The sequence below is a fragment of the Pezoporus flaviventris genome, unplaced genomic scaffold, assembly GCF_033815535.1.
Source record: "Pezoporus flaviventris isolate CSIRO_AGI_PZ_B2104156 unplaced genomic scaffold, CSIRO_AGI_Pfla_v1 ptg000007l, whole genome shotgun sequence".
Classification (NCBI taxonomy): domain Eukaryota; kingdom Metazoa; phylum Chordata; class Aves; order Psittaciformes; family Psittacidae; genus Pezoporus; species Pezoporus flaviventris.
The window spans coordinates 3,469,740-3,482,522 of NW_026892555.1; the positions used below are offsets into that span (position 1 = coordinate 3,469,740).

At 43.9% G+C, this 12,783-nt stretch overlaps 2 protein-coding genes across 26 annotated transcripts in view; one reads left to right on the forward strand and one right to left on the reverse strand.

Annotated features, from left to right (window-relative positions):
• The window catches only part of DENND3 (DENN domain containing 3), a 410,308-nt gene that overhangs the window by 176,366 nt on the left and 221,159 nt on the right, over positions 1–12,783 (reverse strand). The window lies entirely within an intron of this gene.
• The window catches only part of PTK2 (protein tyrosine kinase 2), a 201,502-nt gene that overhangs the window by 61,732 nt on the left and 126,987 nt on the right, over positions 1–12,783 (forward strand). Inside the window, exon 1 of one of the 25 annotated variants that reach the window (XM_061447652.1) lies at positions 126–261. The exons of 23 other annotated variants lie outside the window; for them this stretch is intronic. In XM_061447652.1, the coding sequence (XP_061303636.1) occupies positions 162–261 (100 nt within the window). In that variant the 5' untranslated portion in view covers positions 126–161. Of the gene's footprint in view, positions 1–125; positions 262–12,783 lie in introns of those variants that run through there. One more of the 25 variants, XM_061447636.1, reaches the window with a different exon arrangement.

A 12,783-nucleotide genomic window follows, 5' to 3' on the forward strand; every position in this document is an offset into this window, starting at 1 on the left:
CCAGGAGTTGCATAAGAGGACAAAGGCACCGGCATCTCCCAGCTGCCAGTTCTGGTGATGGTTTCTAGAAAAAGCCCCATCTCAGCCTCCCAAAAGAAATAGGACAGATGAGAACTAGCTCGTGCTATATTTGTCATTGAATGGTGACCATTCCTTAGTTGATGAATACTCTGTGTACTGCTCACCAGCTTAACCTTAGGGAAATGAAACGGATCTGGCCTACTTTGATAAGGGTTGTGAGATATCTACAGTCAAAGAAAGGTAATGTAATTTAGTGTGGATAGCTTTATTCTGGCTCTTTGGCTTTTCTGTTAAAAGCTTCAGGTTACCTGCAGTAAAAAAATGGATAAAACTTTTACAAGTATTTTATAATGTCTTAAAATGTGATCGTGATGTATAGAATGTGTTTTCTTATGCATAACTTCTGTCTGAATGGTCTGTTCTCCTTTTAAATGCAACAGTTTAAGCTTTTGGTATATTAGGTGTGATCTTGTAGCCAGTGTTCGCCTTGGAAATGTTTCAGTGAGTGTGTTCATACAGAGTGTTCTTCTGCTTTGGTTTTAAGTGTTTTTAAATCTAGTATCTTCAGTCTTCACAGTGATACTGTGTGATGACCTAATTGCAGCTGATTCTGTGTCTGTAGGACTGCACAGAAGAATATAACTTGCTTTAGAAAGTATTCCTGTAATCTGTGTTGCAGCTTTTGCCTCCTTTTTATGCTGAAGTCCAGTCTCAGCAGTGTTGAATTCAGTGATGAAGTCTGCATCTGTCTACTCCAGATTTAAGAACAGTTTGATTGAACCAAGAGAAAAGTGTGGATTTTGGTTACTGGCACATTTGTTCTCAGCAAGTGAGTCTATATTGCTTCAGTTCAGTAGTGATAGGAGTTAAACATGTTTGGCTGCTTCTCTCCCCCTTTCCCAAGTAATCTGAGGTTTAAAATCTCTGGTCTTGTGGAGTAAACAGGGGGATGCTGAAGTGGGTGTCTTAGTCCCTGAGGAGGCAGTTCTTGTTTTCCATCTCAGTGCTGATAATTCATGCCAGTATCAGGGCTGCTTTATTTCTGACTGCAACAGTAGACTGGAAAAGTAGTCCTGAACCATCGAACACCTCTAATCTTTGGTGATTTCATTAACGGCACAATGTGTTGCACTTTGGTTTAGATACTTTTGCCACTGACCTTTATTCCTGTGTTGCCTGTGGCAGTACCACTTTAAGCTTACAAAGTAACTGGGTGAAAGAAATGTAAATGTAACAGTCAAGGATAGCTGGGGATGGCTCTGCTGAATAGGTGGAAATGATCGGAATTATCCCCCAAAGAAGGAGGAAGTTTCATGAATAACTTCCATGCGAAGAGCTCTGTTTAATAATTCATGAACAGTAAATGGCCGTGATGTTGTTAATGTCCAGCGAGTCGTTGGTGAAGGGTGATCACAGCCCTTGAATTCAACCCTTCAGCCTGACATGAAAAGCTCTGTGCTGTCTGAAGAGGATCAAACCCAGTTCAGTCGAAACCCTTGATTAAGAGAAATAACTGGAAATTTAAGCTAGTCGTGTTGTGAAATATATTTAATCATGTGGGAAGGAGTTTTACCCTGTTCATTGCAATCTCTTGATGTTGCAATGTGTTTTAAAGTGATAAGCAATTCCAAGTTCAGTGTCTTTGGATTTTTTTCCTGGTGAACCCTGTTGTTCCAGGAGCTGTGCTCAGATGGAACCTGATCTGCTGAGTATAAGCAAGATGGTTGGATACAGAAAAGTTCAGTGCTGTTTCTCCTTCAGCTCAGTCTCTGTTTTTTTGCTAAGAGAATACTTGGGTGATAACTGAGTCCCTTAGATTTTACGTGATAGGTAACACTAAAAGGGACACAGTGATAAAAACGAGTAAAGAGAATTGCTGTTACTGTGAAGGTGGACAGGAAAATACTCTCTAAATCAGGATTTCTTAACTTTTTAAAACAGATTATATATAAACTGTAGAAATGTAACAGTTATTGTGTATTAAGAAAGAAGAAAATCCCTCCTGTTAGCATGAGTGTTCTGCTGCGTCTTCACAGTGAGCTCCAGCTGAGGTGAGTGGAGGGAAGCACCCATTCCTGCTCTTCTTGTGGATCTGTAGTGTAGTTTGGGAATGTCATGAAGTGCTTTTCCTTGGCTTCCAAGGGCCTGAGGACTGGGAAACGAGTTCAGTCTGTTATTTGACAGTCTGTTGTTAAGAATCACTACTTTGTCTCCATCAGCTGCTATGGCACAACAGCCTTTCCCTTCCAAAGCATAAATCTGCCTGAACTTGTGTTAAACTTTATTCACTCAATGGCTTCTTAAGGTGTGAGAGTTTTAAAGTGTCGAAGCATCTCTTGATTTGTGTGTAGAAAAAAGAAAGCCAGTGTTAATCTCATCCAACCACTGCTTTTCAAAGGCAGTTTCAAACCATTCCTGAGATACCCGTGCCTATTTAAAATAGTCTGGAAAAGCCAAGGGGGTTCTTCCCTGCAGTGTTACAGCATTGATATCCTTCAATATGTATAGGAAGGATGCAGCTATGAGAGTACTGATGGATTCCCATCAGGGTGATTTGTTTCTTATTCAAAGACTACTGGAATAGAAGATGGAGCTTCTGATATCCTTACAATAAAGGAAAGCAGTGTTTTAGTGCTGGGGTGTTCCCTGTGTAATGGAGATGTATGATCTTATCAGCTGTGGCACCTGGTAATGAACCGCCAAACCAGTGTCACATGGAATTCTGAGCTGCCTGGGAAAAGCTTAAAACTGAAGGCAGGAAAGAATGTTTTAAATACCCTTTGGAAGATGCAGTAGGAAAAGGCTGAAGAGCAAAGTCTGGAAGTCAGCATTTAAGAGGATGCATTGATGGGACCTTTGCATTTTTGCTGGGAAGTTAAACAGGAGCTTGTGGCCTGAACAGCTTTTTTGTTCAGTTTATATTTGACAGCTTTGATCATAAGTTGCACTGTGTCTATGTATATATATTTATTTCCTACATGGCGCATATATACACAGGTGTGTGTGTGCACATGCATGGACCCAGCATCATTTTCCATACTCTGGGAACAGCAGAGGTAGTTCAGAATCAGCATCCTTAGCCTACTGAAGGTGATTTCTTACCTGGCTTTGCTGTTTTAGTGAATGCAGCTCATTGGGCTTCTGGTCTTCATGCACAGCTTTTATTGCAAGGACTGTTGTAATGAAGTACATGTAATGAATAGTATTATGTATGTTATTCTATATAATAGTAGTAGCTGGTGTTTGTAAGTAGTATATCAGCTTGTCTAAGTCCTTCCACTTGCTGAAGTGTGGCTTAAATGAAGCAGTTGCAAATTCATGTCTTGGTGAAGTTTCAGTTTAACAGCAAAGAGTTTGTATTTTCACTTACTGTGAATATGGAAAAAGCACCTCACTGGTATCCTTAAATTCATGACCTGATGGAGATTTGTTCATGGTAATCTACTAAAACCTCGGAGACATCTTAAATTAATACACAGTCTCACATTGCACTAGGCAAGCCCATACATGCTACTGGCTTCTATAAACTAGCACAGGAAACACAAGACAGGCATAAGGAAATGTGTTTGTGAATATGAAATTAAAACAAGCTCAAGTACAGCACCTCATAAATGTATTTGATTAAAGCACCTACAAAAATACGGTGGCGTTTAGGGAGATGTCATCATCTTGCAGAATAAATGAGATCACTGCAATAGCTACTGTTGAATCCGTGTTGAGAATGAGTGGTGCCACTTCTTTATGACAGGTTGTAAGGGATGGGGATTGCTGGGGTCAGGGAGGTGACTTGTGGTTGTCCAGCACTGATGTGATGCTTCGTTTACTGACACACAGGAAGAGGCTTGGATTTTCCTCTTCTGATATTGAATGAGAAGTATTTCTGGGTGGAATTCAATCCTGCTGAGTCATTTCATTGACAGTAACCTGTAAACAAACTCCATTCTTATGTATGATAACCAAGGTTTGTTCCTTTGCCAGAGGAGATGTTGCTTACTGCTTTTCCCAAGCACTGTCACTGCTTCCCAAAGCAGTGTTTCTCCTGCCAGTGATTTCACATCCATAAAACTAAGAACTAAGGGTTTGGTTTGTCTTATTTTTTGGATTTAAGTTGGACTCACTTTGCTTTACTGAGGAAATTCGGAAGGAAAACAAGCTTTTTGCATAGCCTGAGTCTCCTCATCTCAAGTACAGGAAGAAACTCAGTGTGTGACCTTCAGTGGCCATCATTTGGTACAACTGCTCACAGCAACAAAGCACTTGAATGAAGAGCTGCAGAGAGTGTCAAATCAACACATGAAGAGCATAATAAACAAGTGTGGCATTTTGAGACTGAAAGCTAATCTTTAACTTCAATTTGATGTGCTGTAGAACTGAAACACCCATTTTGTCAGAGGGAATTTAATAGTCTTCCCCTCTACATGCAGCGTTTGATGGCTCATCATACATGAGTTCAACAGGCCCTGAGTGATGTGCCAGTTCCGTTTCAGATTGGAAGAGGTTAGGGATACATGTCCAGAACACTGATGGAAAGCTTTTTTGCTTCTCAACCTTGTAGATGATGCAGATCATCTTCAGTGTCCTGTTCCTTACAGTATGGGATAACCTGTGGCTCTCTGACTAATGATTAAAGAATGGTGGTGCCTTCCAGTCACTGCAGGCTTTGTGCGAGTTACTGTGAGAGTCTGACAAAGCCAATTCTATTTAAAATTGTCAGTAAAACCAGACTTCTCTTCACTTGCATCCCAGACTGGTTGGGTTGGAAGGGACCTCAAAGCTCATCCAGTTCCAACCCCTGCCACGGGCAGGGACACCTTCCACTAGAGCAGCTTGCTCCAAGCCCCTGTGTCCAACCTGGCCTTGAACACTGCCAGGGATGGGGCAGCCACAGCTTCTCTGGGCACCCTGTGCCAGCACCTCGGCACCCTCACAGGGAAGAGCTTCTGCCTAAGAGCTCATCTCAGTCTCCCCTCTGGCAGGTTAAAGCCATTCCCCTTGGCCTGTCCCTACAGGCCCTTGTCCTAAGCCCCTCTCCAGGTTTCCTGCAGCCCCTTGAGGCACTGGAGCTGCTCTAAGGTCTCCCCTTCAGGAGCCTTCTCTTCTCCAGGCTGCCCCAGCCCAGCTCTCTCAGCCTGGCTCCAGAGCAGAGCTGCTCCAGCCCTCGCAGCATCTCCATGGCCTCCTCTGCACTCCCTCCAACAGCTCCATGTCCCTCTTGTGCTGCTGCCCCAGAGCTGGATCAGGACTGCAGGGGGGTCTCCCCAGAGCACAGCAGAGGGGCAGGATCCCCTCCCTGAGCTGCTGCTCACGCTCTGGGGGTGCAGCCCAGCACACACTGAAGGGTCAAGGGGGGGTTCTGGGCTCAAGCACACACTGAAGCCGGGTTATGGGGAGCTTCACCTCACCCAGCACCCCCAAGTCCTTCTCTTCAGGGCTGCTCTCAGTCCAGTCTCTGCCCAGCCTGGGCTTGTGCTAGGGATTGCCCTGACCCAGGTGCAGGACTTTGTACTTGGCCTTGTTGAACTTCAGGATGTTCTCCGGGGCCCACCGCTCAGCCTGTCCAGGTCCATCTGGATCGCAGTACTTCCCCATGAAGCCAGATTGGTATCTTTATTGCCAGGCATGGATTCCCATGCTGCTGGAGTTTTCTCCTTTTATAAGCGTATAAAGTTACTGTAGCAGAGAACTTTATGGTCAGAAGTAGTTGCAGGGTGAGGAATGATCTGCAGTCCTATTAAATCTCTATTTCTAGGGAGGAGGAATGGCAAGGAACCTGATGTATTCCTGCAGCCTCTCAGCTGGCTTCTGAAGGTAAGGGGCAATAAGATTGAAGCTCTTCTTGGAGGCCTTCTGCTATTACATTTGCAACTCAGCAATGACCCATTGTCCTTGCTGTTGTGGGGAGATTCCAGTGGGAATCATATTCCTGAAATCCTAGTGTGTGCAGCTCAAAGGGGGTTTTGTCTGGTCTGTGACATGATGGTCACTCCAGATAAACTGCAGAATTGCAACAAAGACAGTTTAGAGTAGTGCAGCCTTTTCAATGTGATCATAAGGGCTGATTCCCACACAGCAGCTTGCATTGCCAGGCGACTTCAGCAGTAGCTTTTTGTCCATTCAGGTGTTTGATTGCAGTGGTCTCTTGCCTCATACTGGTAGAAATCAAAAGGCCCGATTTAAAGGTCTCTGATTTATGGTTGTCAGTAGCTGTGCCTCTCCACAAGGACGCATTCATGTCCTGTCCATATCCATCCCAACCCTTTACCAGAGGGTAAATGTACAGCCCAGATGGCTCCACAGGAGTTGTATGCCTGCCCTTCACACAGTGGTGTTGCAGTGCAGTGCTGCTTTTATCATGGGAGTCGCAAAGGAATCCATGATGTGCACCCCGAGCTGTTCTGAGCAGGGTGAGCTCTGGCACAGAGGTGGTGTGAGCAGATAGAGGTGGTGCCTGTCAGTTCACCAGTTAATATGTGATCAACTCACTGTAGGTATTAGCAGCGGGGAGGCTCTGCTCTATGTCTTTAAATTTGTGCTTTTGAATACTAAGGGTTTTTTTGCTCTAGTTGTAATGGGAGGATTTAATGCCTGGGGTTTTCTTACACAGAGGTAGGAAAATGTTATTGCACTGCTGCTGTTCTGCCCTTGAAGTGAAGAATTTGCACCTTAGTGCTTTTGTAACTGAATGCCTTCAGCCCCACTGCTTTTAATTCTGTTTTTAATATATACACTATATAGATTCTATAATGTAAAATATGCAGTATTTTATATAGAGATGAGATTTCGGTGATTTTGTTTTGATGGTTCACAAACAAAGTGACAGTAGTTTATATTTAGCAGCCTTCCAGTAGCTGAAGGGACCAACAAGAAGGATGATGAGGAGCTTTTTCCAAGGGCCTGTAGGGACAGGACGAGGGGGAATGGCTTTAGCCTGCCAGAGGGGAGATGGAGATGAGATTTTAGGCAGAAGTTCTTCCCCGTGAGGGTGACTCTATGATTATGTTATATACATATATATATGTACTCTTGTAGGAGAGTTTTGCTTTCATCTGAGGTATATGTGATGCCTCAGCCCTAGAAAATTCATACAAAGCAGGAATTCATCTATAACCTTCTAACTTATTACCATAAAATTCTGGCATGGAATAGTTTTCCTTCCTTTTATTAGACTTTTTTTGCTCTTTATATCCAGTCTGTGCTTGGTTCCAACAGAACTGCAGCAGTTCTCTTGGAAATGAAAATGCTGCCTTGTTCCTTTCCTCCACTTCTCAGCTGAGGCTGTAGATAGGATGTAGGCTATTGCCCTTCTGTGCGTGCAGGGACAGTCAGCCTGCTGTAATGCCATAAAGCTCCTCATAAAATGTGTCCTTTGTGACTGACTGCAGGTATTACAGGTTTGTAGGGCCTAGTCCTTTCAGGTGTTGAATGCTTCCTCCTTCTGTATCCATGTGCTCATATGTGTTTAAGTGCTTATCAGCTGGGCACAAATTCACTTCTATGGTGACATGTGCTGTTTTCCAGGAGATCCATAAGTGTGCTCATTGCTTTGTAAAATCGAGGCCATACAGGAGAAGGTGGATCCTGAGCACTCTGGTTGTTGCTTTGTCAATTCATTGGTGCTGCGGTGGAATTTGGCACTGGATTTTGATGGACTGTTATTCATGGCTTTGATCGCCGCTCCTCTGTGTTCATTTCCCTTTCCTCTCGCTCCTTGCAAGCCACAGAGCTGCTGTTTGTTTTACCCCTGGGAACTGTTTTGTTGAACCTGTAAGAGTAGATTACATAAATGTTCCAGCAACTTGATGTAGAAGTTCAGAGCTTTCTGTCAAAACAACATGTTCTTAGGAATATTCCCAACGTGATTTGTTCTGTCTCTCTTCAATCTTAACAAACAAACAAGGAGTTGAAGCCTCTCCTGCAGGAAGTCCTGGAAGAATTGACAAACCCTATCCAAAAGGTATATACATTGGTAGACACCTTTGTTAAATGCCTTATAGAACAAAAGAAAACATCAAGGTAAATCTGTAAGTTGAAATCTGTGCTGTGCAGCAACACAGTTCTCTTGGACAGAGCATTGGGTGACATGGTCTAGTGTGAGGTGTCCCTGCCAATGGCAGGGGGTTGGAACTGGATGATCTTAAGATTGTTTCCGACCCAAACCATTCTGTGATTCTAAATACGCTTAGAATGACACAACTGCTGTGTGCAAGGGGAAATGGGAGATGTTTTTAATGGATAACTTAGTACAACGTAAGTATAAAGTAACAGAAAGTGAAACAAGTTCTGTGTTTAGGTTCAGTATTGGTTGTCTTTGACTCAAATCTTTGAGCTGTTTCTTTTGATTAATGAAGGAAGTGAAGACTTTCCACTTGTTTGCTTTAAATAACACTGAGCAGACATTGGGGTGAGGAGGGTCTTCAACAGCTCAAGTTGCCCAGAGAGACCTCAACTCTGGAGATCCCGCAAGTAGTAGAATCATAGAGTGTTTTGGGTTAGAAAGGACCTTAAGATCATCCAGTTCCAACCCCCTGCCATGGGCAGGGACACCTCACACTAGACCATGTCGCCCAAGGCTCTGTCCAGCCTGGCCTTGAACACCACCAGGGATGGAGCATTCACAGCCTCCCTGGGCAACCCATTCCAGTGCCTCACCACCCTCACAGAAAAGAACTTCTTCCTTATATCCAGTCTAAACTTCCCCTGTTTCAGTTTGAACCCATTACCCCTTGTCCTGTCACTACAGTCCCTGATGAAGATGCTGCTCTCCAACCTTCAGCAAAAGGGTGGTAGGGGATAGTTAAAACAAGGAAATGGGGATAGGCTGTGCTGCCACTTTGGCAGGGAAGAGACCTGCCCCTATCTGTTCCCAAAGGCTTATTTTTCTTACAGCAGCACCCTTTTGTGTGTCTCCCTTCTGCTACCAGGTACAGCAGTGAAACAGCCTGTGCAGCTCAAGTTCTTGCTGAGGAAAAGCCTTTTTTCACCAGAAGAGTGGAGCAGGGATGTTCCCAGTCCCTTCATCAACTGGCATCTTAAATGAGGAATTAGTCTTGCACATTAATTGCAATTTGCTCTTTATTAAACCTTTCTAACACTGCCTTGGAGTAAATGGAAGATGGTGGCATTGTGGGGGGGTGTCTTTGTTTAGGGGGTTGGGGTTTGGTGTTGGTTTTTACCTGAAGCATAGAGTTTACCATGAAGTCTCATCAAGTATGCTGCTCTGTATTCCTCTTTAGTCTTCTGTTCACTCCTGAAAGTGGGAAAACTCATTTCCTTCTGGAGTGCGAAAACAATTTGCAGCTTATTTCTTTGGAGTAAATCTTATTAACTCTTCATGTCTCAAATCTTACACTGATGTAGAAGGAACATTGGCTCTACAAACACCAGCAGCAGAGCAGTAGGTGCATGGTGCCCCCACAGGGGCAGTTCCTTGTTGTTCAAGTGGAACAAAACTGCTCTTGAAGTGTGAGCAGCTCTGCTTTTTGATCTTTGCTGCTCTCCTCACCTCACCTCTTCTTGCTGGCCATCATTTTGTGAGTAGCTTTGGCTTTGACAGAGGAATAGAGCTGCACTGTAAGGGAGCTTTTCTCTTTGAACGCCTGTCATCTGTGCAACTCACTGCACAGTGAGCGAGAGTGAAACGCTCTGCACCTGGTTAAAATGGAATGGAATCATAGAATAGTTACAGAATCATAGAATAGTTAGGGTTGTAAAGGCCCTTAAGATCATCAAGTTCCAATCCCCTGCCATGGGCAGGGACACCTCATACTAAACCATGTCACCCAAGGCTCTGTCCAACCCGGCTTTGAACACTGCCAGGGAATGGAGCATTCACAACTTCCTTGGGCAACCCATTCCAGTGCCTCACCACTCTCACAGTAAAGAACTTCTTCCTTATATCCAATCTGAACTTCCCCTATATAATGTCTCAGACAGATGCTGAGTATCTTTAAAACCCATCCTTTGACATTTGCAAAGTCTTGGGAAATAATGAGAGGTTGGGATGCTTGTGGTGCCACAGACTGTGGCAGGCATGTTCAAATTAACCTTTTCCCTTTAAACTTCATTCTAGTTACTTGTTGTGTGTTCAGATGGTCTCTGGCCAAAGAAGTCCTTGTAAAAGGTAATGTGGTGCTTCTGCCACCTCTTCAGATCCCTGGCTGAAGATGGTGCCGTGATAGTCATCTGTGAGATGCTTTGTTGATTTCTGTATAGATTACAGGTGCTCATCACCGTCTGCCTGTATCAGAAGCAAACAAGCTCTACTGCTCTATCCTGTTCCCGAGGAACATCATCAACTTCTGCCCGTGTCCAAATTATTGGATGTAAGAATTTGATTGATAAGAAAGTATGAAATGATAAACTGCTCTCATACCAGAGCTGCTGTAATGTGTTAGTGAACACTCTGCTACTAAACAAAGGGAAATAGTAATTCTTTTGAGTAAATTAGGTAATTGTACTATTTTTTTCAGATACATCACAGAATGGTTTGGGTTGGAAGGGACCTTAAAGTCATCCATTTCCAACCCCCTGCCATGGGCAGACACACCTCACAGTAAACCATGTCACCCAAGGCTCTGTCCAACCTGGCCTTGAGCACTGCCAGGCATGAAACATTCACCACCTCATTGGGCACCCTGTGCCAGTGCCTCACCACCATCACAGTAAAGAACTTCTTCCTTAGATCTAACCTGAACTTCCCCTGTTTCACTTTGAACCCATCACCCCTTGTCCTATTGCTATGGTCCCTTGTGGACCCCTTCAGATACTGGAAGCTGCTCTGGGGTCTCCATGCAGCTTCTCTTCTCCAGGCTGAACATAACTACAATGGAGGCGATCCTCTTCCTCTTCTATTGGTGCTCTGCCCTCCCTCCTTCTCTTCACCCCTTTTTTGACCAGGTATTAAAAATCAGTAGGTGCTATTCAATAGTTCAGTGTTGTAGGCTTAGAGCTGTCACATTTGAATGGCAAATGATTCATACAGCTGGGTTTCTTCAGCATCCACTGCATTAAAGACTGTTAGAGAACCTTTTAATACCCACTGAGGTGCCTGTTGCCCAAACCTTTCTGAATTTGCTGCTGCCATCTCCCTCGATCTGTTGTCCAGTACCTCCTGTTTAGGGTTCAGTTTATCCGTCATCATGGATCAAGTCACTCCAGCTTTTTCAGGTTCTGTGCTCTGCCCCTTCGTCCTTTTAGTGCCCTTCTCTGGACAGTGCTCAAAATGCAGTGGAAATCCCAGTGACTCTTCTACTCTGGTTGTATCTCGGGGTTAAAATAGAATGAAGTTAATCCATAGTTCTCTGTTGGCAAAGGGTTGTATGATGCTGAAGATACAAGACATCTATCCCTTGCTTTAATAAGCACTGACAAAACTTATTCTGAGTTATAAAGATCCTAATTTCAGGCTAAAATGAATAATGCAATGAAATAGTGTATCCTTCAGTTGGAATAGTTAATGATGTCTGTGTCATTTCCCCTAAAGCTACCTGCTGGACCAGTTTGATGGAGATTTGAGTGACAGGAGGCACCTCTGACCTGTGAAATATTGCTGCTTGGATAAAAAATGTGCTATTTGTAGTGGGGAGGGTGTATTGTCATACCAACATTCTGGTTTGGTGCAGAAATGGATGTGTTTCATACATATTAAAGCACACTTTCTCCATGCCGCAAGGTTGGTTTCCTCTTTTCTCTCTAGCTACTGTGAAATAGTTCTTTTAAATTGATTTTAAACATATTAAGAGCACAGATTGCAAATATACGAACCCTTTTTGCCTCCTGAAGGAGAGGTGGATCCTTTAGAGAGATTTTGGGGCCAGGGATAACTCAACATTTGGAAACCTGCACATGTTTAACCCCCCCAGATGACTATTTCTTTGTGTTCTGATGGGAGCTGCAGGAAGATGGGATGGAAAGCTCTGGTTTGTGGAACACTAACTTCATTTCTCACCACCTACTGGTTCTGCAAATGGTTGGATCGTGGGGCACAAATTGCATGTTTCATCATTAGGATGTGGTGGGGAATTGATGTATCGTTTCCAGGGAAATAATGGAATAAAAATGCTGTATGAAGTAACAGTTTCATCTTTAGGAGTGTTTTTAATGCCTCTCTGTGGTCAGATATAGGAAGATGCAATAAGTTCTTGTGGAAGTATTAAAACCTCCTTACTGGATTTCTTCAGGTCTGCCCTCGTTTCTTGACCATGAAGGTGTTGCGCCATCATCCCTTGTGTCCTCTGTCCTCACCTGATGGGGACAGCACACACTGGTGGTTCTGTACTGCAGCAGGTTGCTGGTAGATCTGTCATGGTGGTGGTGCTCAGTGGGGGCTGCCAGAGAATGTGGGAAGTGAATTCTACTACTGATCTTTCCTCAAAACATGCAGCAATTGAATACTTGATGCTTCCGGCCCCACTCCAAGTTGTTTGCAGTGAAATGATTCTCATATCTGGATTTGTTCAGGTGGGCTGAGATGGATGACATGAGCACCCACACACAGCTGCTTTAAAGGAACAGCCTGGAGCTTGTGGTGGCAAAGGTTGTGTTGTATTGGTTGCCCGTGCAGTGTGAAGCATGGTGTAGTTCTAACCCGGGATGCTTGATATGCCCAGAGGAGAGAGGAAAGCAGTGCCACACACACTGTTGTGGAGTGTTCGTGAGGTGTTTTCCTGCCTGATTTCTTCGACAATTTGAAATGACTTAAACCAGTGAAGCTTAATTGTAACAGAACTTCTTTTGCTGTAGGGGATTGAACCCAGATATCTT